This window comes from Rhinolophus hipposideros (genome assembly GCF_964194185.1).
Source record: "Rhinolophus hipposideros genome assembly, chromosome: 16".
NCBI lineage: Eukaryota > Metazoa > Chordata > Mammalia > Chiroptera > Rhinolophidae > Rhinolophus > Rhinolophus hipposideros.
In genome coordinates, this window is record NC_138062.1 from 4,420,806 (window position 1) to 4,446,557 (window position 25,752).

General features: G+C 44.6%; 1 protein-coding gene across 1 annotated transcript in view; it reads right to left on the reverse strand.

The window, feature by feature from the left end:
• Nucleotides 1-21,274, reverse strand: part of QRFPR (pyroglutamylated RFamide peptide receptor) — a 36,362-nt gene extending 15,088 nt beyond the window's left edge. Inside the window, exon 1 of the mRNA XM_081076649.1 lies at nucleotides 20,877-21,274. Within this exon, the coding sequence (XP_080932775.1) occupies nucleotides 20,877-21,216 (340 nt within the window). The 5' untranslated portion in view covers nucleotides 21,217-21,274. The remainder of the gene's footprint in view (nucleotides 1-20,876) is intronic.
• Nucleotides 21,275-25,752: the final 4,478 nt, after the last annotated feature.

Genomic DNA, 25,752 nt, shown 5'->3' on the forward strand with positions numbered 1-25,752 from the left:
CCAGTACATTCCCTTCTCTTAGGCTGCTCAATCATCAATGTTGCTCATAACCAAGGAGACGTACTTGACATACTTCTCTTTCGTTAACTTTTCTTTGGAAGGTGGATTTCCTAAAATGCAGGGTACACTGATCAATGTCCCTTCTGTGTGTCCTGTGAACTCTAAAATGACTCAATCCTAATCCTGCTCTACAGTCTGTCTCCATCACTGCTCCCATTGCCACTACTTCTGACTCCTGCATAGAAAACTACGATAGTTCTCCTTTGCCCACTGGACTCAAAACAAATGCTTTGGCTTTAATATGATGGCTTCTCTGTCCAACCTTGACTTGTTTATACAGTTTTATTTTCCAGAATATGAACTTCTTGCTCTGGACACAAATGGTGTCCACTGTCATCGCTACCCACCCGTCCTCACCACTTACCACACACAGCGCAGGTCTCAGTGATCCAAATAGAAACAAGACCTCATTATTCCTAAAAACGATGCTTGGAAATTGAAAACAATTTGCCAGTATTTGCTTTCACCCTAGTGTAACAGTGACTTTCAAAAGAATCCAAGTGAAAAGGACAGAGTAAAAAGAACAGAGTATTCATACGTACAAAAGACTGAAAGCATTCTTTTATTAATTTAGAAAATGGTATAATGAGCTATAATTGCACAAAAGTATCTAATGATGATAACCACTCCGTGAAGAATTTGTTCCAAGGTTGGTAAAACAAACCAAAAAAAATGTGAAAGGACATTTGCAGTTTTATACAGGAAAGGCTACTTTGTACATCCACTACTTGAAACAATGATTTAACATATTATCAAACAATCTGGCACATAATTAAATTACCTTAACTTCCTTTACCAAAAAAACCAAGTCATATTCAAACAGCTGATACACCCTGTCCCAAAATAGTCTGGAAGTTTCTAGCTTTGTCCAACATGTTTCTTCAGCAGCTGCCAACGACCAAATTTACCAACTCCTGAATCCTACCTCATTCCCCTCAATCACATTCTATAGTAGGAGAGTGGGGAACAATTAGTCAAACTCAGAATTGTTAGACCAGCTGTGGCTGAGAACACAGGCTCAGAGCCATGGGCCTCCCCAGCAGGAAGGCCCCCCAGGTAGGACCCCCACCGGCTGCAGGCTTTCCACCAGTGTCCCCCAGAGCCCCGTATTTCTGCCAGGTTGCTCTAGGAGCTGCCCTGGAGAGAGAAGGCAGGCCAGCCAGAGCAGGAAGGAGACGGGGCGCCGAGCTGCTCCACCCATATCTAGCTTCATTTGTTGGGGTTCTAGCATGTAAGACATCGAATTTTAAAGAAGTTATACCCCAAAGTGGACTTACACAAGCCACACTGGAACACCTGCCAATTTTAACTGTAGAGACTGAGGAGGAGAACAGTAGCTGCTAAACACTTAACAAGGGATATGAGGCCCTTCCCTCCTAGAATCTCAGCCCTCCTGATGATTAGGCCTATTTAGCACAGTCACTCTAATAATTATCCTACGATTTGTGAACTTTCTGCTAATGCTGCATTTGTGTAGCAGGAAAGAACTGAGCCCAGGAGGAACCTGGCTGGAACAACAGAGAGGAGGAGGTGGAAATGGCTGAGATCCTGCAGAGTGGAGGATCGGAGGAAGGTTCTAGAGCAGCCAAGTGCCAAGAGGAAGACTCAGTAGAGAGATTGCAGTAGAAAACGGACAGCAAGGAAGATGAGCCATTTTTCTCCAGAATTCCTGCTGGACTTAGGGAAGAAGAATTTTTTGTGGATCTCCTATTAGCCAGCTGTTGGAATTCCTGGATTGATCGTTCTGTGTTTCTATCTTTGTTTATATATTTTTCTACTTTATAAATTTTTTTTGTCTACTTGCTCCACATTATGGAGATTCTCTTGTCTTTGCTTTCCATGTCTTGTAATTTATAAATTCAGCAATCATATTTTCACTTTTAAGACATTTTCCTTATTGTGAAAATGTTTCTTTTCTGTGAAGCTTTCTCTTGACTTATGAAGTCAGTGTCTTCTTAAATCCAGACATCTCCCATTTGACATCAGTAACTCATTCATGAAAACGAGATATTCTGTGTGAAAATGTGTGCTGGAAGCCTATTTCCCATTATTTAAAATGCCAAATTAAACTCCCATCAGAATTCCTTAAGTGTAACTAATATACAGTAAGACCACCACTTAGTATGTAAAAGGCTTTAAAAATTTTCTCCCTATTGCAAAGCAATTAGATTGATTGTTACAAATTGTTTGTATGCACACTGCTCTGTATGCTGTGTTTTCATGGTGGATCATGAATTTTTTTTCAACATGACATAGCAACTGGCACACAGAAATTAATAAATATGTTAGAAAACGCAGGTAAAATCTGCAACAAAAACAACGCAATTACCTGGGATGGGCTGCTATCATTAAGAAAGAAGCAGACTGGAACCTTGTAGAAAGTTGAAAGGCAAGGAGGGCTGAAATGCAATCACCGTCACTGGTTGTAGCAAGTGGTATCATGCGTGAGTTGGGTTACAAAAGGGCGATTTCAGGCAAACTGTAAAACTGAGAAACTAGCTGAGATTATCACTTTCACTATGGGGTAGAGACTCCTGAGGGTATCTTCAGTGGAGGTGGCTGACACTTAAAGATGAAAAACTGTAGAACACTTACTATTTATGTTTATAAAATTATTTGCACGGTACTATGAGAAATATCAGCAACAATATCTCCACTGGGTTCAAGATTAATATTCACTGTGCAGCCCACAAGTGATTTCGCCTAGTGACCTAGTGGGTTCATGGAATGCTTTCCAGGTTATCACTGTGATCAGCTTTTCTCAGACTGTTATTCTGAACAACCTCAATACTTCTTAATTTCTCAGCATGACATTTTAAATCTTCACCATCTTTTTCACTGATCTGTTCTCAGAGTCAGTCTTCTTTGAAAGAGCAGCAGTGGACAAAGCAAAGAATGAGTGGACAGATGTGACGCTTCTCTCCGCGGCAGCACCGATGAGCACACACAGGCCAGCTTTTCAAAACACCTACTTGTGATTTGGATGTTGCATCTACTGCATTTAGAATATGGTTTGGGACTCTTCCTGCATATCATTTCGTTTAGAATGTTTTATTAAGTTTGGAGACATACATTTTTCTTATGTAAACATCAACTAAAAAATTGGTTTGTTGGGTGATAGACTTATTGCAGAAGTTTGAGACGTAAGAACCAATCGGAATTCCACTGGGAAAATATCAGAAGACATTCTTCAGGATATTCTGTAAATATGGAAATACTTCTTAAAGTTTATTTCTAAATTAATTTATAAATAATCCATGTCTTACAGGTTTCATTTATTAGTTTGTCTTTTTCCCTTTCGTTCTGCAAACTTTCTTCAACTGTCTGACAATCCTTGGTTGTCTTCACAGATGTGAGAATGGAGCAACATGGCAGACACCTGGCTTCTGTGTACAGGGGCTGGAGTGTCCCCAGGAGCACCTTTGAATGAGTGGGCCTCCAGTGCGGGTCCTACAAAGTGCAGAACTTAGGATTTTCTCTGTGGAGCCAAAGCTCATACTAATTCTGTAGTTCTCAGAGTGTGTCCTTCAGTTACTATTATAAGAAGAACCTTCTGGGTATACATTTGTGCAAGAAAACAAGTTCACCCGAGTGATATTACATTGTTTTTTTCCCTGGTATTTTCTTCTACATTTCATTATTCCAATAGCTACAAAAACTATTTTAGAAAAGTAATTGAATTGGATTTTTACTCTAATGGCAATAATTAGACTTTCAAAAAATAGAATAAAATGAGCCCAGGTTAAACATTAGGGTAAGAAAGAAGAAAGCAGCAAATAATGTTGTTTCATTATGTTCAAAATGTTAAAATGACTCAATGTCAAGTCATACTGGAGTGATTTTTTTATACTAGGGAAGAAACGTTGAGGGTCAGGTTTTGCACTGAAAAACAAATTCTTGAATATGAAGATTATCAGCTAACATAACACATTTTCACATGTCCTTCCCCAGAAACGCTTAATACAATTTTAGAAATATTTACATAATTTACGTACTCAGTTACTAATCAAACATATAGTAAAGTCGAATTAGTGTAAACTAATGTCAAAAAATAGCAGAACGGATAAATGATACGTGAATATAATGTAAATTATTATAATCATCTTTCTGTGAATGAATGGGCCTCCAGTGCGGGTCCTACAAAGTGCAGGACTTAGGATTTTCTCTGTGGAGCCAAAGCTCATACTAATTCTGTAGTTCTCAGAGTGTGTCCTTCATACTAATGTTTTAAATGAAACAGAAAACAAACCAAAACCAAGCACCAAACAAATGATACATACACACACTCACATACCCAAACACTACAAGGTTTCTATTTTGCTAAAAAAAAATAAGTAGGAAAAAACTAAAATGTAACATGCTAAGATGATCATTGTAATTATCTTTGAATGTTGGAAAAAATAATTTTGTTTTCTTTGTATTTATTTGTTCTACATATTAATTAGAATGGTTTAGACTGCAAGTAAAGTAAAATCCAACTCAAGTGGCTGAAACGATAAGGGAGATGTATTATTTCACATCAAAGGAATTAATTCTAGGGTTGGATGATAAGGGGTGGTAGATTCCACCGCTGAATGATTTCACCAGGATTGGGGGGAAGGGGTCATCTCCTGGGTTTGCCTTTGTTCTTAGGATGTCCCTCTGTGCAAATAATAGTGCAATCATTGCATCTCTAACCATGTTCAAAGACCAAAAGAGGAAAGTACAGGCATATGTCAGAGATACTGGGAGTTCGGTTCCAAACCACAGCAATAGAACCAGTGTCACGATAGAGTCACACAAATTTTTTTTTTTGTTTTCCCAGTGCATATAAAAGTTATGTTTACCCTACTATACTGTAATCTATTAAGTGTGAAAAGCATTATATCTAAAAATCAATGTACACACCTTACTTAAAAAGTACTTTATTGCTAAAAAATGCTCACCACCTCAGCCTGTTGGAAAAATGGTGCCAATAAGACACACTCGACACAGGGTTACCACAAACCTTCAATGTGTAAAGAATGCAATATTTGCAGAGCCCAATAAATAAGGTATGCCTGTATATACTTTGCTCACTTCCTTGCGGAAGTGAGAAAAACCTCAGAGCCCGTGGCCAAAATGGGCTGCATGCCTGTTTTGACACTCATCATTACAAGGAGAGTAGAATTTAAAATATTGGCCTGAATGAATGAAATCCAAGACCTAGAGCTGAGATGGGGTCCTGACCTTCCCTAGAGAACACGCCCACCCAGCGCTTGAACATGTCAGGTTTCCGTTAGCATTGAAAAAGACTAAATACATGGAGGCTCATCCTACGTGCATTCGTTTCCTGTTGCCGTATAACAAATTGCCACAAACGTAGTGGCTTAAAGCAACACAGATTTACACCTTCCAACTCTGGAAGTCAGTTAAAACCAGTCAGCAGGGCTGTGGTCCTTCCGAAGGCTCAAGAGACTCTGTTTCTTTCCCTTTTCTGGTTTCTAGGGAACTTCCTGCATTCCTTGGCTCGGTCCTGCCTCACTCCGACACCTGACACAGTTGTCTGCCTCTGACTGCTGACCCCTCCTATAAGTACCCTTGTGATTCACTGGGCCCACCCAGATAAGCCAGGATCACCTCCCTACCTCCAATCACAGGTTGTGGAGATCAGGATGTCAATGAACATCCTTAAGTGGCTACTATTCTGTCTTATCACACACAACTAATATGACTTAATATTGCACAGTAATTTAACATCACAAAGATGTCAGTTATCTCCAAAACGATATTTTTAAATTGAATACAATACCAATCAAAAGTCCAGGCAGTTGACAAATTTGGTTTTAAATATATATGGAAGACTAAACATCCACACATAGCAAGTGAAGGCTCGCTCTCAAATCCAGTCTCTAGCCCAGTGGTGCTCAAACACTGCTGTATGTTAAAACCTGCTGGACCCTTTTTAAATCCTAAGGCTGCACTCATACTCCATAAATCAGAATCTCTCAGAGTGGGTCTCAAACTGTCTTGTGCATATGGACCACATCGGGAATTCTGTCTGGGGTGGGCCTGGGGCTCTTTCTAGCAAGGCTCCAGGTCAGCTGACATTGCTGGTCCATGGACCAGACTCCAAGTAGCAAGGAAAATGCACAGTATAGTGAAGACTTTCTATTTTGTTCCAAGGGAACATTACTTCCTGACTTCAATATTTTTGTTACCATGGTAATCAGACCCCAAGTGAGTCCTCTGACCCGCTGACCTAATGACCTGAAGTGCTGGCAGAAGAAGGTTTTCATCCAAGCAGCCTCTGCTTCCCCCACGCTGAACTCCTCAAAGGAACCAGTACTGTTTGTTCCAAAATAAAGTATCTTCTACTTACCCCTGAAGCAGGAAATTTTTATTTACCTCTTTGTATCAGGAACTTTAAAGAAGCCTAATAACTTCAATTGTCTGCAATTCTCTGCATTGCCAGCCACTCTCTAGAACTGGAGCATGTTGTAAAGGACACGCAGAGCTCAGTACACAATTCTGGGTCATATGCCACCCACGTAATTTTTTTTCTGTTTGAGATTCCTTTAAGAGTTTTAGTGGAAAAGAATCAGATCCCATTCTCATAGGCAGCTTTCCCATCTGTCAGTAACATCTGTAAGTCAAGATTTTCTGACAATAATAGAAAAATGTGGGTGTTTTTCTTCCAGCGTTCTCCTGTTTTTAAAGAGGGTTTTGTTTATTTGCTATACACCCTTTTCCAGAAATAAAAACGGGGGGGGGGGTACATGTATAGAGTTGTTTTAACTACAGAAAAAAGTCTTTCTTTGACATGTTTACTACTAGAAAGACAATGTAAAATGAAGTCTGCCGAGGATAAAAAGCAAATCCAATTTAGATGACTAACCAAGGTTCACACTTACCTAACATGAAAGTCTCATCATTGTTACTTTTTTTTTAGGAAACAGGTGAGTATACTTTAATAAATCAAAGTCTGGAATCCTAAGCCTCAGCTGATTCCTTGGGAAACCCCAGTACAGACATACATCTGACTGCAAACAGATTCACTTATTCCCACATATATTTTTATGTGTCCTGAAGGTTGTACGTTTCCTGAGGAAAAGGGAGGAGAGAGGCCCAACCTAAACTAAGATAGAGCTGAAGGCTGAGTGAGAGCTAGTGGGAAGTTTCCAAAGGACACTGGACACCCTGGACATCGCCACAAAAGGTTTCTTCGGGAACGTGGTGGCAGGAGCCCGGCCAGGCACAGCTCCGGCACTTCTGGGGGCCGCGGGCCAACACGGAGGAGCAGCCGTCACGCAGGCGCCGTGGACGGGCCACGGGAGAACCGCACAGCACAGGTGGCGTCGTCCGTGCGGACGGCCCAGCGGTCGTCGTTTCCTTCCTGGAGACAGGACGCCACCCCCCAGGACTTCACCGTGAACTGGGCGGGTCCTCGGTCTGGGAAGGTGCTCGCCACGGCTGCGCCCACGTCCAGCTGTGGGAGGGCCGGGCTGGGCCCTGGGCGGGGGCGCCCCTCCGGCCGCCGCTGGCCACTGAGCGCTGCACGATGGCGAGAGGCCCTCGCCGTCCTTCCAGGCCGCAGCCCACCAGGGACGGCGGCCAGAGCCCCGAGACGCGCGCCTGCCCTGCGTGTCCGTGTCCGCGCACAGGGCCACGGAGGGAGCCTCGTCGCTGCTGCTGAAATAACTGCAACTCCCTCTCTGGGAACTGCTCTGCGAAACACCTTGGGAATTTCACAGGGACATTTAAAAGACGCAAATTAGTCCCTGAGCCTCTGGGAGTCATGCAAGGCGTCCGCGTTTCACAGCCCCCAACACTTTCCTAGGGAAGGAGCCCAAAATACATCCCGCTCCCTGGGCCCAGGGCCCCCAGCCTAACGCAGCTCTTTCTTGTAGAGTCTGCCGGGCGAGAGGCCCAAAGTCTCTGCCGGTCAGATGCCTGCTCTTTGGGCTAAGACCTAGGAAACAGACTAAGGACACAGTGCGAGATGAAGCCAAACAATATACACAAAAGTCACAAGAGAGGGGGGCCACCAGGGTTATGGGAAAGTAGAAAACTTAAACACAATATAACAGGGATGAAACAGAAGAGTTCTCTAGCTTCTTTCTTTCCTCCACCCTTACCCCTTCACTAAGGAAAATGCTTGCTGGGTATTTCCCTCTTTGAGCCATTTTATTAACCCGATTGTGTACATAAGTGCGGGAAGATATCAAGATGGGATATTTGCATGAATAAGATTGAGACTGAGATGAATGAGACTGAGAGAGAGAGATGGAGAATAGGAATAGAGAGAATGGTGAAGAAGGAAGAAGACGAAGAAGAGGAAAAGAGAAAAGGCCGAAGAGGGTTGAGAGGAGAAACCAGACAGCAGGAATGTCCACAAGATAATTGACAGGACACCATCATGGTCAAAAGAGGTTCCCTGGGGTGGGACGGGCCATTTGGCACAAAGAAGTCGGAGATGCCAGTCAGTGGGGCAGCTTTGTATTAATCCCAGTGTGGCAACATTATGTCTACAATCTGGGTGGCCCAAATAGACTCATGAGCCTTGCAAGGTGAGAAAAGTTTTGTGGGACACTACTGCCTGTAACAGAAAAGTCCCAAGTGGAATGGAAGAAAGGGGTTTTCGTGAGAAACCATTAGCGTTGGTCACTGGCTGTTTGTTTTGTTTGCACACTGTACCTGGCCTGGGCCATCTGGAACGCTAGGATTTATTTTGCCTTCCAAGAGTAAAGCAGAAGACAGAAGAAATGAGATAGTAAAAAGAATTAATAAACCCAAAGATGAAAGCCTATGGTCGGTCATGAAAAGCAGTCAGACTTCACCAGCTGGCCAGCGTCCACTGCTGGACAGGGACAAAATCACAGTCGTGGCCGAGCCCTGGATGTTCATTCTTCCTGCTGAGCTTCACACAACTGCTCCTTTGGGTCCCACTTCGATTCCATGAGACCTTCCTGTTAAACTGTCCTTCAATTTAAAAATGACCCACCCTCTCCTTTATGGCTAAAAAAGAGACTTGCCATAACTCCAATTATTTAAGGTAAACTGAATTTTCCTTCCTTGCAACCAAAACAGCAAAAATACAATATGTACAAAAGACAAATACAATCTCATTCTCCTGCATATCACAAAAATAAATACAACTGATTCTGTAAAAGCCTCAAACACCGCTGCAGTGACAAGTAAGACGCTACCCATTAATTCATTCAAAACTACTTATTGAGAACCTCCTGTGTGCGGCTGAGACCGTTCCGTTTCTGGGCAACAATCTGTGTGCTGGAGAGACAAGCGAGATGACGTTTGACCTTGGGAGCCTACATTCTAGTGGAAGAGGCCAAAAACAGGCAAATAAATTGTGTCTTCAGCGTCATAAAACTCAGACGCATTAGTTCCCGAACAGTAAAAATCTGATTTGAATAATGTGCTCGCTGGTTTAACGAGCTGCTTTTGCATTTTGCTAACACAGTGAAGATCTATATTTTAGACCTAGAGAGTCTATTTATAGGTAATAGAAAATTTTAACAGGACCTACATCTTGCCCAGAGTGTGGTCTTACTTCATTAAGTCCTCGCTTAATTTGTCCTAAGCACTCGCCCAGAGCTAATTTCCAAGGCGCCACCACTCTGCTCTTTAGAAAGGTAAAACTGTTCTTTTCAAACTCATTACCACTGCTTCTTCCTCAGAACCCATTAAGGTAATCACTGGTTGGATCGGGTTCATATGGATACTTAGATTAGATTTTGATGCAATAAAATGCTTCCCCATACGAATTAACCCTTTATTGTTTGTGGGTATTGCAATAGAGGAATATTTTAAAAGCCAGGCATGTTGCTTCATGTGTAGACTAGCTGGACAGCTACTCCTCCAGCTGAGTCAGCACACGCTTCTGAGAACACGTGTGTGCTCGGGTCCCAAGTGTCACTGGGCTGCTGGGCAGAGCCATTTGCAGGAGTCTGTTTTCATGAAGGTTTCCAAGAAAAAGACCAGGGCTTTTTCATTTCAGAAATCTGTCCTCTAGTTCTCAGACTGGTATCTGAGGGCCAGGGGTCAAACTGGCTAGGAGACACTGCACAAATGGAGCAGAAGCAGGTGACAGAGCCTAATGCATGGCAGAAAAACGAACTGTCCCCTTTCCCGTATAGCCACAGTGGTTAAAAAAGAAAAAGAAAAAAACAAAAACACTGAGCAGACTGCGTGGGCGCAAATCCTGTCACCATCCCTTCCCATCTGTATGAGCTTGGGCAATTAAATATTTAACGAGATAGATGGTTAAAAAAAGAGGGAGGCAGCAAATTTATCCCATCAAGTCCTCCCCTTTATCAATGTAACTTTGTCACTTCTCTTGTCTATTGGAGGGGTCTATTTACCCCGTCTGAGGCCCAGTGATCATAGAAGCTTTATCATAGAAGTGACATTTATGCAACTTCTGATCTTGGGTCTTGGGAAGGGAAACCAGTTAGGACAGAGGTCACCTGTCTCTGTTCAGATAATCTAAAATAACGAGCTTCTATCAGGCCACGAGATGAATGTAGTCTCATGAGTGACCCCAGGTGAGACCAGCAAAAGAACTGCCCAGTTGAGCCAAGCCAGAATTGTTGACTCACTGAAATGTGAGCAAATGAAACAGTGGTCTCTGATCCACAAAGTACTGAGTAGTAGCAGAATAGGTAACTGATACAGACACCATCTCTCCGTGCCTCCCTTTTCTCCTCTGTAAAATCGGGGGAATGATATGTTTGGCACATAGAAACTCTATATTAAAGTTTGATATTCATTTCATGATTGTTATTCCTCCTTCTCTTTGGTGCAGAGCACCCAGAATTGCCCAGATCCCAGCAAATCTGTGCCAGCAACATGGAAGGCTCAAAGGACAGCAGTCACGGAAATGACATCACTGTCTCACAGTGGCCCCAAGCCCACTGGCCAAACTGAGCCAGTCCATGAGCTAGACTGCAAGAATACCCAAAAATGCTTCAGAGCATGTGATGAAGGGAGGCTCTGCTGGGGTTGGATGGGGAATTTGGCACAAAGAGGGGCCATGAGGTCCCGCATTACTAGAAGGGGCACAGTCAGTGGGACGGCTGTGAATTAATGCTGATGACATTGTGCCTCCAGTCTGGGTGGCCTAGAAAGACACAGAAGACTTGCAAGAAATTACAGAACCTCTATGAGCCCCAACGAATGTTTTACCACTTCATTCTCCTCCAGGGATGTGTTATGCTTCTGAGGCAAATGAAAGCAAGCACTCTTCTATTTCTGAGCACAAATGAATAGTTTGAATTTTCTTCATTTGATTATAGAAGGAGGAAATAGTTTCAGGGTACTTAGTCAAGATTTCACCAACCAAAAATAACCTATAACTGGATATGACTATTTACAATTGTTTTATACAAATGTGTATCATAAGTATTTGAGACATAACTAATATTCTAATTAGTCTTTTGTTAAAACTCTATAATCCTTATTGACTATAAATCTATTCTACCCACAAATGTATCTATCTTTTTAAATAGTGATACATCACAGTTGTGAACAAGTTTCCTTTCGTTGAGTACCCACTAAGTGTCACGTCCTTTACGCGGGTCAGTCACTCTACCAGCAGCCGTATAAGGTAGACATAGATTTTCCCAAACTTACAGATGAAGAAATGACAGCATAGAGAAATTAAAATAATTGTCCCAGTGTCAAACACTGTGTTTACCAACCTGTACCAATTGTGGGTAGGTATTAAATGCATCTCAATTTCACAAGGAAAAGGTGGGGTTTTTTCAAATAATGTTTTTTCATACATGTATTGAAAGGGTCTTTCAAATTTTACAGGTGGAAGGGTTTTTAGGGAAATATGTACACAGTCTGCTCCATATTGAAATCCAAGGAGAGACCCTAAGAACTGGATATGTATTAATACTTTTGTTAAAACACAGCATGATGTAAAACTGCATCTTTGTTGTATTTTCTGCTGTCCACCCACCACAGTGGGACAGCAGCATAACTGCTCTGCTCCAAATAGGGGCAGACAGAGTGCAAGGAAACGAGACTTACAATGTGGTTAATAAGCGTTAGAGCAGAATCAGAACCAAGGCTGTCTGACTCTCAAGTACACGTTCGTTTTCACTGCACCAAACTCTCTTGTTTCTCCCAGCAAATGAGGACGTGTTATCTTTGAAGGAGATTTCCGTTAGTCCTGAATAATCTGCAATCTTTCTGGTACAATGGGTGATGTATTTCTCAGAATCCCAGCCACAAAAAGAACCAATGTCGTTTTGCATAGATAGATTAAAAACAATAAACGTGTGAGCACTTCCAAGTCATTATTAGAAAGCCTTAGTTTTGAGACAGGAAAGGAAACAAGAAGTTCAGCTCTGCTGAATCGTTTTTTAGAGACACAGACTGAGCGGGAACTGCCGAGGTGGAGCTCGCAGACTGCGTTCACTGCCCTCACTGGCTCCGTAGCAAAGGAGGCATCACACGTCCAGCACCAAGGACAGCAGCCCGCAGGCCGGTCCCTGGAGGACTGCGGGTGTGACTGGAGCATGGGAGGAGGAGATGGCCACACCCAGCCCAGGCGAGGAGAGGTGGACAGGAGAGGCTATTCAAAACTCTGGTCCCGCGTGATGCTGAGTAACCTAGTTTAAGGCTTGGGCCCCGTGGGAGGACACCAAAGAATGCAAAGACAGCGTGTGTTCAAGAGCTTCAAATCCCCTGGGTTGAGCTCGGTCCAGCAGACCGAAGTGGGCACCTCAAACGAACATGTCTGTCTGCCCTGCGTGCCTTCCTCCAGCAGCCCTTCCTGTCCAGTGCGGAGCATGACCGAGCAGCAGCGCGGAGCTAACGGGCCACAGGTGTTCCTGCTGCAGTTGCTAGGCTGGCCTGTCACACTTCCAGATTCAGTCGGTGCAGAGACAATGAAGTTCATTACACAGACAGCAAAGCAAGACCGGCACGGTGTCAGCTCCCCGTGTCCCTGGCCCCAGAGGAAGACACTGAACCTGAAGGGACAGGTGACCACGGCGTGGGCCACAGCTCTTTCTGAGAGGAGGCGCCCACCTTAAACTGCAGCAGGGCAAGGTTTACACAAAAGCCTGTGGCTGGACCTTAAGTGGAAGCCCAGTGGGAAGTCCTGGGCTCGGCTGAAGCCAAACTAGGACGATGGAGGAGAAGCAGCCGGTCTCCCAGGAGACTGGGGAAGAAACTGCCTGATGCTGGCTACTCACCCCGCTTTCCCCTCCTGCTCAGGCAGGAGCTCCAGGCATTCTGCCAAGGTGGTCAAAGGGTGGTGAGGCCTTGCCTACATGACCTACGGAGAGACCAGCATGGTGGAGCCGTCCCCCTGAATTTCCCCCAAGTCATTCAGGAGGGGGTGACCCAGACCTCCCGACCTCCACCTTCCCACCAGCCTGGGGCACATGACTGAGGTCTGAGCAGATTTCAGAGCTAAGGCCACAGTGATTGGTTCTATGGGTAAGAGAACAATGACAAGCTGCCCGGAATCCTCTGGGATTTTCTGTAGCTACCAGGAAGGATGCTCTCTTTTTTCCGTCAGCCCCCGGTAATGTCTAATCTACTTTCTGTCCCTATGAATTTGCCTGCTCTAGATAGTCCATGCTGGAATCATAAACTTTGTCTTTTTCTGTCTGGCTTATTTCACTTAGCATGATGCTTAATATCTTCCTTCTTTGTTATGGGTGAGTGACATTCTGTTATGTGTCTATATTACATTTTGCTTATCCATTCATCTGGGGATAGTCACTCGAGTTGAAGTAGGGGGTTTTAAAGAAAATGTGAGCCTCTAGGTCCGGGGAGCATCTCACACCACCTGACAAGACAGCCCAGGAATGAAACCACAGGCTAGAAAGAAGAGAGCTGAGCACAGAGCGGGAGGGTGGCAAAGCCTTGAACTCATCGTTGGAGAACCTAGATCCAGCCGTGCCTGAAGCTAGCCCTAGCCCTGAGACTTGCAGTTCCACAAGGCAGAATAGTCCCCCCTGTCCCTGAGTTAGTTTACGTTGGCCTTCTCTACTTGCAAACAAGAATCCTAGTAAACCGACCACTGGTTAAAGAACTAAGCTATGTTGTGGAGGAAGCAAATTTAAAAGGGCATTCTTTTTGTGCTGCCTAGGCACACAGTGACATTTTTCAAACATTCCCATTGCTAAATCACTGCCTGCCCTTATTTTAACTGTAAAATGCTCTTGTCCTACGTAGAGAGAATCTATATAAATGCTTCTGCAGCTACTGCCACTTCCCACCTCTGGAGAAAATTGACCTATGGCATCTTTTCTTCTTAAAGTGTGTACATAACTGATTCTAGGGAACTCACCCAGGGGCTAGCTCAGGGTACAGCTTTCTGTTTTACTTTCAAACTACTGTTGCTGTTGGGCCTCCCTTTGATTTCTTTTCTTTATTTTCTTTTTTTTTTTTTAAATATACTTCTCTGTTTTAAAAGTCTTCTTTGCCAATAACTTTCCTGGTAAGTTTTTTTAAAACTTGGTAAAAGATTTTTTAAAGCTCCCAATACTGTTGATTTTTTATTTATTAACTTCACTATATTTAAAATTTCCCAGAAACCCTAAACTTTCTGACATGTCATAGAAAATCATTATATCAAGTATAAGTGAAAATTTCTAACCACTAATCAAATAATAAAACAGAAGTTCCAGTCTACTCCCTCTGCTCTTAGCTGACCCAAAGAATTCAGATATGTTCACCAACTTCCTTTACTAACCCATTTCACAATGTACCAGCTCGAAATCTCTATAAACTCACTTAAATCTTTCATGCTATGTATCATGATTGCTTTTTCTTTTCCTCCCTCTCCCCTTCCGGTTCCTCCTCCCAGTAAAATCCTTATTTATTTTCATATGAAAACGTATGCATTGTACACCAGAAGCTAAACATTAATGAATGCCAATTATAATTTTATATATATAATGTGATGGCTCGGTGTGAGGTTGGAGGGATAGTGGATGGGGGGAGGGGGGTTCACAGTGTGAGGGATATAAATGATGAACATCTAAGTATTACCTTGTCTTGTACACCTGAAACTAATAAATTAAAATAATAATAAAAAATCTACTACAGTAAAAAAAAGAAAAGAAACCGTATGCAAACTCTATCTATTAAAAAGAGAGAAGGGACCTGTTGTGATGAAGCCAGGACCTTGGCTGCCTGTCTCCCACCCTCACCAGGCACTGGGCTCTGGGTAAAACCTTGTTGTGAGGTGTGCTAATTTAGAACGAGGCTTCTGTTCCCCAGGCGAGAGAATAGTTCTTCTTCTCTTTCCTTGTATTTCTTCTATCCCCACCTTTTCATCATTTTTGACTTCTTTCCAAATCCATCTCGAAAGACTCCAAAAAGAGAAAGGGCTTTAGTAACAGTGTAATTGGCCGCGTACAATGAAAGAATTGTTTCAGCCGTCCATGTTGGACTCCATTTATTCAACCTCCTTTTGTGTCTTCCAAGCATTCTGACTTCAATGCCTGTTTTTAAAAAACATAATAACTGCATTTCACTGGTGTATGTGGCAGGCCCTCTGCTATTTGAGCACTTTGCATCATTATTTCTTTTAACCCTCATTAGAGCCCAAGCCTCAGTGCTGTCAGCATTCACACCGCATCAGTGGTTCTCAACCTTGGCTGCAAGTTCTTTGCTTCTGAAACGCTGATAGCCGGGTATCACACTCAGATCAAGTAAATCAGGATCTGTAGGGGTAGGAAGCAGGCACGGTTCTGAAAACTCCCCGTGTGATTCCTGTGTGCTGCCAAGATTGAGCATCATGACCCTAAGAGGAATTTTCATATCAGCTGCCGAGAAAAGTAATTTTACATTTTCTTACCCAAGCGAGTGGTCTTTGGCTGAGTGCAGTACACGTGTGGATGTGCCCGTCTCCCAACGATGCTGCCAACACTTAGGGCATTTTGGGAACTCCTTTCTTGGGATTGCTTTAGTCAATTTGCCAGCCACCATTAGAAAATTATTTTCACCACCCTCAGTGGGATTGCAAGGGACCTGGGGAGACCATCATGTCCCTTGGCTGCGGCCACACCCACAGCTGGATGGAGGTGGGCACAGAGTCCTAGGGTCCCCACCAGGCTGTCATCTACCCCTGCCCACACTCCCCATCCCACCTTGTTGATGCTGAGAGCCAGAAAAGGAGGCTGGAATTTGAACTGACTTTCCACTGCCTTCTGGGAGGTCTTCAGAATGCATCCTCCCATGCCTGACGTTCACATTACCTCGGTCACCATGGGTCCCATTCTCCCAGACCCTCCCTCACCCCTGGACCTAATCCAGGCTCTGCATATCCCACACTCTTATTCAAGGCCCCCACTCTCCACTCTCCACACTGTGTCCCCACTGTGCATTCTGGAACCCCTGCATCACCCGTCTTTTCTTTGAATGCTTCTCCACCCCTTCTTGCTCTGACTGACAGCTGTCTATTCCACAAGGACACAGATTTCTCCACACCTATGATACCCCACACACAGCAGATACCTCAGAAATGCCGAATGCAAGGGCGACTTGTAGGACTACTAACAACAGTGTAGACGCTGGGCAGAGGGGAGAATGCCGGATGCCAATAAGATATCCACGTGCAAAGAAATGCCTCATCTTCAGATCAGGGAGAGACTGTGGCTTACAATAATGATTAGATAGTGATTTCAGAATCATCAGCAGAGAGATGAGAGTCCTGACTGCAGCCTTTGTGCAGAAATGAATGAGGAAAGAGAAGAGATTGCAGGCTAGGCTTCAGTGGACACACTCTTAAAAGTAACCAGAAGTGTGAGAACCATCAAAGGCAGAACATAAAGAAAGAGATGGAGACATAAAGAAAACAAAGAAAGAAGGAAGAGATGTTTATGGAATCTTCTAGAAGGGAGCAAAATGTTTGTTCAGAAACCAAATCTATGGTTACTGAGTTGACCTGGAAGAAGCAAAGCATGTTCAGTGAGTGAATTTCGAGGAACTTTTATATATTGTGAAGAAACAGATAAAAGGAGGGAGAACATGCTGCAGAAAAGAAGAGGGAAATTCCATTGACCAAGAGCACGAGGGGCAAGTTCATTGCTGGAGTCTGACCAAATAGATCAGAGATGATCAGAAGGGCACAGAGCTTCAGGACTCGTAACTGCTATGGGAACACAAGGCCATCCTCACATGAGTGATAGAAGTCATAAGCAAATGCTATTCCTTATTTGTGGGGCAAAGAGCCCCTCTTCTGCTAACTCCATGTTGGAACAAGTTCTGGGGAGTACTGTGGAAGTGAGCCACCCGGTGGACCACAGGTAGATGAGATTAGGACGGCAACGCAGGGGTGTAAAAGCGATTGCACAGCCGTTTGCCTCAGGGCTGGCGACTTAGCTGCTGGGGACCCTGTATCTCCTTCTGACAAGTGTAATGCATGGAAAAAGCTAAATGTTTATGGATACACCTGGTCTCCCCTGGTGCCATCACGGTACAAAAGGAAGGCCAATTTCTTTGCTGAGCAGTATGCTGGAAACCAAAGGTCTCAGGTTTGTTTTTAAAGTCCTAATTTGTAGCTGCCGATTTCCACAGTGTAAACTCCCACATGACCTGTTTCAGGCCAGCAGCACGATGTCCCCGAACGAGGAACTATGTAGAGATGTGCACAGTGGGTTCGAGCTGGCTGCAGAGTCAGACAGAAGTAGTGCAGACTAGTCACAGTCCGGGGCTGGCACAAGCGGGTTTTAGAAGCCTCTCAGGACAGTCTGTGCAGCCAGGTCTGAGAACCATTACTGCTAGTCGTGCATGTCAGACTTGAGTGAGAATCACTGGGTGCGGGGAGCATGTCAACATGCAGGCTCTGACTCACAGCGCTCTTGCTCCTTAGCAAGGCAGGTGAGTGGCCCCCGAAAAGGGAAAAAAACAAGTCAGCTGGTCATTTCCAGACCTGCCATCATCCAAAGGGTCAGAAGCCTTTGAGAGAGACACTTTGTTGGGAAGTCACCAACGAGGTCCATGAATTATTTGTGGCCAAACTCAGAGAGGTTTGCTTTCACCCAGCTACATGTTACTTTTTAAATTTGAATTAAGTGCCAACCTCATGAAAATATGTATCCCTAGCATCCCTGGAAAAGACAGTAAGAGTGATAACAGCAGCAAAAGAAGAAGTGGCAGTACTGGGCACACACCCCTGCCTGCACCAGTCTTGCCCCTGCGGCTTCCCAGGGGTCTCCCACCTGCTCTGTTTATGTTCCCTGCTCCCTGAAGGAATTTGAGGGGAATTCATATTTTAGGTTTTATACAACTTTCAATGTACTTTTCCTTCTCCCGTTGCACTAACCTACCTTTGTCTCATTTCCCACCATTCCCCACATATAGACTGTATATTCTTGATATGCCTTATACGGTGTTCTTGAAATACTTCACCTCCTTTCTCTCCTCCAAACTTTGGGTTGACCCCTGTCCTAGAACACACTCCATCATCCTTTCTCTGCTGGCAACAGTCTGAATTATTCTTCACCATCCAGCTCGAACACCCCACCCTGGTGAAACCTTTCACCTCATTCTCACTCCCACAGCGAGTGCTTCCTCTCCCATCAAGCCCTACTGTTGCTCATTTTGGGGGCATTTCCTACTCTCTGAGGTCCAAAAAGGCATCGATGAGCTTTATTCATTTTTGGATGCCCGAGGTAGAATGCTTTTCCACAAAGGAACCTGCAGTAGTTTCATGAAATAATGGAACTGCAAATTCATTTTCAACACACACTACATCACCTTGAACTTTCTTTTGGTTAATTTATCGATGCAGTTTTGCAATTATTTTCAGATCCTATAAAGTACAGTCTAATTCTCCTCGCATCACTATCTTCCAGTACCTCCGTAAGCTCTCTCCTCGCTCCCAAACTTCAATTTTGGTGTTGCCTACCCAACTTACAAGAATATTTATTATATAAATCTGGTTCCAGATAAACACAGGTCAGTTCTAATTAAACACTCCTTAACAGAATTATAGCTTACATTTTCATGGAGTGATCCATTTTTTTCAAAGCACTTTTACTAACACACTCTATTCTCACACTAACCCTGTAAAACACATAAGCAATGCATTACCCTTTTTCAGCATTTAGAAGTTAAAATGAAATGTCTGTCCTCCATGAACTGGGAAGCAAGGAAACAAAGTTTGAGAAAAACCTTTGCAGTGCTCACCTAAGTCTGCAGGCAGGGTGACCCACATGCAGTCTCACCCACTCATTATTCTCCAGCACAGCCAGGGGTTAAAGATATGTGTCATTCTGCTTCCAAGCTTCTAGAATCCCTAATATTTTATCGAAAACCTGAGGTCCAGACATATGGAATTAACATGTATTAGAGCCAAAGTAGGAATCTGGGTCTTTTGATTCCCAGCATAAGATCCCACTTTGCTTAATGATGTTTTCCTTTAAATATAGAGCTATAATCATCCAGCAATATAAGTATGCTTCCTAAATGTGTCCTTACAAACATTTAGAAATAACTCCTGTGCCTCTTCCTCAAAAAATAAGTTACATAAGATGGTCAAAAGTTGTCCCATTAATTTTATGGACTTGGTTGCACTGGGAAACATGAAAATGCCCAAGTAGAATGATTTTGTCCACATGCATAAGAAAGTCTATAATCCATAAATCAATGTACACCTCTCAGCATTATGTGTGACTTTCAAGTCAATGCTATGTACTCTAATGCTTTGTGCATTGGGGGAAATATTCACATAATAGATGGGCTGTGAATCAAAGGTTTTAGCATCCTGGCCCTAAACCTGACTAACACTAAACTCAGTGCAAATTAGTGGGGGAAAAGTAATGACAGGGAGATAAACTGAAGATCTCAGATCGGTACTGGTGGGATGAAAGAAGCACTTTCCAGGAGACTGAAAGGAATTAGCAAGGAGGTGGAAATGGCAGGGCTTGGAGGTGTAATGATCCCTTTCTCTCAGATTTTCTCTATATTTCTCACCACTTTCTAAGAATTTTGATGTGGCCACAAGAATACACCGACCCCTAAAAGTGTGGGTACACCCATGTGTCCTCCCCAAGGTACACGGCAGGCAGTGGTGAGAACACATCACACTCAGCTGATGGCTGATGGGACAAACTCTGGAGTGTGTGTGTGTGTGTGTGTGTGTGTGTGTGTGTGAAAAAGGACTGGATCACTTGGGGAAGAGCAGTGTCTGTTCTCCCCCAACCGCCACACCCTGCTCCCAGCTCAGTGACTGCAGGTGTCCTCCCTGCGGTTCCTGCTCCCTTCTAAGGAAGGAGGAGAAATTGCTCCTCTTTACCAGTCAGGAGGGCATGCCTTTTCTGCGTTCCTTCCCCCTAGTGAGTCTGTTAATCCAATTTTTAAAAAAGAAGGACGGGTCCAAGATATTTTTCTTCTGCAAATGTCTTCTATTTGTTTTTTCAAAAGTTTTAAGTCCATACATGAGCTTGGTCTACACATAACTAACTGCCCGGAAGCCACACGGGCACGTGGGGAGTGGACCTGGCCCTTGAGGCAGTGACGGGATGTTGGGGCTTTTATTGTTTGAAATAATTGTCTCACTTTTATATAAAAATAGAAAGAGTCCTGGTAATTATGGACAAGGGCGCTGACATGACTGAAGAGCGGGCGACTCCGTCCCTCTGGACCCCGGACCTTTCCTAGGCGGTTCCCACCCCGCGTGTCTCAGAGAAGAACCCGCTGGACCGAAGCGGCCAAGACCTCAGCTCCCAGGGAGCGCAGGAGAGGAAGTCGCACGCGCGCGGCTCCCGGGGCCGGAGAAGGAAAGTCACCAGTGGGAGGACAGGGTGCGCGCGGGGCGGGCGGGTCCCCGGGAGCCGGGCAGGTGGAGCGGGCGGACTCACCCCCCAGCCAGTTGTCCGAGATGTTCTGCAGCATGGTGACCGGGACGCAGAAGAAGGCGATGAGCAGGTCGCTGAGCGCCAGGGAGCAGATGAAGATGTTGGTGACGGTGCGCATGGCCTTGCTGCGGGTCACCACGTACAGCACCAGCGCGTTGCCGAAGAGCGCCAGCGCGGAGATGAGCCCGCCGGCCAGCGCGAAGGCCAGCTTGGCGCGCGCGGGCAGCTCGGGCGTGTAGACGAGCGGCCGCAGCCCGTAGCGCGCGATGAAGTGCTCCCGCGTCAGGTTGTGGTCCCGCAGCAGCCGCGACAGCTGCTCCGGGGTGATGCTCGGGGACTGCATGCTGCGCGCGCGGCGGGGACACCCCGGGCTCCCACGGGGCGCGGGCCGCGCGCGGCGGGTGCGGGGACGGGAAGCGGGGGCTCGGAGCCCGTCCCGGACCCAGGCGTCCGCCCGCGACGCCCAGAAAGGGCTGCTCGCGCTGCTCCGCGGCTCCCGGGCTCTGCCCCACGCGCGAGGGGGGGCCGCACGCGCAGACGCCGCCGCCCACCCGCCGGGCCCAGCCACCGGCTCCCGCTCCGCCCGCCTGGCCGCTCTGGCCCCGGGTCGCGCGGAGGTAAACGCCAGCGCTGGGCTTCGCCGCCACCTCTCGGTTTCTCCTCTTACGAGACAGTGTGAGGCACTTTCTTGTCTGTAATTTAAAAATAACTGTAACACACGGGAAATTGCAAAGATAGTATAGAGAGGTCCCGCCACCCCTTCTCCTGGTTCCTCCCCATCCCACCTTAACTGCGGGACAATACACAACCAGGACCGTGACCTGGTACAGGGAGAGTGTGTGTGTGTGTGTGTGAGTGTGAGTGTGTGTGAGTGTGTGTGTGAGTGTGTGTGAGTGTGTGTGTGTGTGTGAGAGTGTGTGTGTCTGTGTGTGTGTGAGTGTGTGTGTGTCTGTGTGTGTGTGAGTGTGTGTGAGTGTGTGTGTGTGAGTGTGTGTGTGAGTGTGAGTGTGTGTGTGTGTGAGTGTGTGTGTGTGTCTGTGTGTGTGTGAGTGTGTGTGTGAGTGTGTGTGTATGTGTGTGTGTGAGTGTGTGTGTGTCTGTGTGTGTGTGACTGTGTGTGTGTGAGTGTGTGTGAGTGTGTGTGTGTATGTGTGTGTGAGTGTGTGTGTGTCGGGGGCGTCTGTGTCATTTGATCCCAAGCGCTGATTCCCATCACCACCACCAAAATCAAGGCAGAAAACCGTCACCATCTCCCACCTGCGACCCCTTACTAGTCACTCCCAGAACCTTCCCCACAGCCTGGAAGCCCTGCCCATAGCTAATGCATCTGCCATCTTCCTACAGTTGACAGTTACATACGTGGAATCATACAGTAAATAACCATTGGGTATTGGCTTTTTTTCACTCAGCATGACACCCTTCAGAGCTTAGGTACAGCAGTGGCTCCTTATTTTTATTTATTTATTTATTTTTTTGCTGGGGATGAGCCACAGTTTCTTCAACCATTCACAGATAGGACGCGTTGGTTATTTCCAGTTTGGGGCTATGACAAATAAAGCTGCTCAGAAGAATCATGCCCAGGTTTTTGTGTGGCCGTATATTTTCATTTCTCTGGAAAATGCCAAGATGTTTGGTCATTGAGTCTATGGTTGACGTACTTAGGTTAAGAAATTGTCAAACTACTTTCCAGCGTGGTTGTACCATTTTACATTTCCACCAGCAATGTGTGAGACAGTTTCTCCGGGTCTTTGCCAGCATTTGCTAATGTCACTGTTCTATTCTGTTTTGGTTTTTAGCTTTTCTAGTGTGTAGTGATATCTCACTTAGTCTTAACTCGCATTTCCCTAACAGCTAATGACGTTGAACCCCTTCTCATGTGCTTACCGGCCATTCAGGATCTTTCCTCGTATTTTGCCCATTTTCTAATTGAATAATTTGGTTTATTTGCTGTTGAGTTTTAAGGGGTCTTTTATATGCCAGATACCAGTTCTTTAAGTGGTTTGCAAATATTTTCTTCTGTTACCTTGTTATTTGTCCTCTTAAAGTGTCTCTCACAGATCAAAGTTTCTAATTTCAAGGAAGTACTGTTTATCAGTTTTTTCTTTTATTGATTATACTTTTTTAAAAAAATTATTGGGGAATATTGTGGAACAGTGTGTTTCTCCAGGGCCCATCCACTCCAAGTCGTGTCCTTCAATCTAGCTGTGGAGGGCACAGCTCAGCTTCAAGTCCAGTGGCCGTTTTCAATCTTGAGTTGCAGGGGGCGCAGCCCATCACCCCATGGGGGAATTGAACAGGCTACCTTGTTGAGAGCTCCTCTCTAATCAACTGAGAACATCCGGCCTCCCTGATTACACTTTTGATGTCCAGTCTAACTGTTCACCAAATCCTATGTTCCCCAAATTTTCTCCTATGTCTTTTTCTAAAAATCTTATGGTTTTATGTTTAACATTTTGATCTCTCTATCCTGTTCCATTGATCTGTGTGTGTCCTCCAATACCAAACAGCACTGTAACCATAAGTCTTGAAATCAGGTAGAGATTTCTCCCACTTTATTCTCCTTTTTCAAAATTATTTTAGATATTCTAGGGCCCGTGCCTATATGGATAAACCTTACAATAAATGTGTCTGTGTCTACAGAAAGCCTTGCTGGGATTTTGATAGGAATGGACATTTTTACTATGTTGAGTCTTCAAATCTGTGAATATTATATTCACCATATGTTGAGATCTTTGATTTCTTTCATCAGCATTTTGTAGTTTTCAGCACACAAGTCCCGTACATTTTGTTAGATCGCATTACCTAAGTATTACTTTTTTTGCAGTATGTGTACATGGTATTGTATCTCTAATTTTCAGGTCCACATGTTCACTGCTAGTATGTAAAAATGTGATTTCTTTTGTATGTTGATCTTGAAACCTACAATGTTGCAGAATTCACTTATCAGTTTTGGGAGGAGTTTGGCATTTTGTTCTTTTTGTTGTAGATTTCTTGGGATTTTCTAAATAGACAATCGCGTCATCAGAGAAGCAGGCAGGTGTATGCCGCAGCCCTGCCTGGAAGAGGCACCCCCTGATGGCAGAACACCGTGGCCTGCACGTGGGCACAGAACCCAGCCCACCCTCTTGTCAGCGCATTCTTATCCAGGGATCAGCAAACCACAGCCTGGCCACAAAAAGTCCACTACTTGTTTTTGTACAGACCAGGAGCAAAGAATGGTTTCTACATTTTCAAATGGTTAAAAAATAATCCTAAGGAGAATATGTTGTGTGACATATGGAAATTGTGTGAAATTCAAATTTCACTGTCTAGGAAAATAAGTTGGATTGGAACAGCGTCATCCTCATTTGTTTACACGGTGTTATGGCTGCTTTGACGCTGCAATAGCAGAGTTGCATGTTTGCAACAGAGACTGTATGGCCCTCAAAGCAGAAAATATTTACTATCTGACTCTGCAAAAAAAGTTTGCCAACCCCTGATCTTACTAGAGAGGCAGAATGGACACAAATCCACAGTCCAAAGCAAGGTGGTAAGTGCCACATCCATACAAAGAAAGGACACATTCTCAAAATGCAAGCAAAGACAGATCCGTAAATGCTGCAGAGAGAAAGCAGAGTGACTCGGGCCTTGAAGGAAGGGTAGAGAAGAAAGAAAGGGCACTTATTTCACAGGGAGGGCACAGCCTCGCAGTGGCACTGAGGTAGCAACGACTATGCTAGGAATGCTGGGAAATACAAGGCAGGATTGGCTTCTGATACTTGTCAACACTCATGACGAGAGGACAGCAGGGAAAGAGGGTCCCTTTTCCAAAAGAAAGAAGCTGAGTGAGTGAAAGAGAAGCACTGGAGAGCTTTCTACCCTGGAGGGGAAGAACATGGGACAAAGCATTTGGATAAACATCAAAGAAGAGGCAAACGGTACTCTTATGGGAATGTTCTAGAGTTTATCTTGCCAGTCACAGTGTGTAATAATCAAGTCTTCCTTAGAAAAGATTATAAGGGGGTTAACTAGACGTTGGCTGGAGGTGTCAGTGATCTAAACGCATAATAAGTGGTAAATGTTTTCTTCCCTTGCTGGGACTTTTGTCACGCAGCAGGAAGGAGTGTCTGGTAGAACTGATATTGTGTTTCTAATTCTGACCAGTGTGGAAAGAGTTGATGGCGCAGTGGGAGTGGCAGGAAGTTTGAGAAGTTTGAGTATGAGCTGAGGTAGGACATGCTATCTCCAGTGGGACAGAGACGCTTAACTTCAAGAAACAAGACACTGATGTTTAGAAAGGTCCACAGGATTTCTTGGCCTGAGTTTCTAAAATAGAGACTGGCTAAGGAGGGTTGAAAAGATCTACAATTTAAATTTCTCACACAGCAGGCGAGTCTCACAATGAGAAAAGACAGGCAGAAGCAGGCACAGAATACCATAAGGACACACAGCATCCATCCACATCCATGGGCACAGCAGTCTCTTCACCACAGCCAACAGGCAGACACCACGCGCGTCCATCGTAAATGAACAAAATGGGGTCTATCCACACCACTGAGTATTACTCAGCCTTAAAAAGGAAGGAAATGCTGACACGGGCTACAACATGGATGAACCTTGAGGACACTTTGCTCAGTGACATAAGCCAATCACAAAAGGACACACACAGGATGGTTCCACTTATCTGAGGCACCTAGGGTAGATAAATGCACAGAGATAAAGGTAGACGGCGGTGCCAGAGCTGCAGGAAACAGCGTAAGGGGAGTTACTGTTTAATAGGTGTAGAGTTTCCGTTTTGCAAGATGAAAAGAGTTCTGGAGATTACATGACAATGCGAATGTACTTACTACTGAACTGTATGCTTAGAAATGGTTAACGTAGTAAATTTTATGTTATGTAT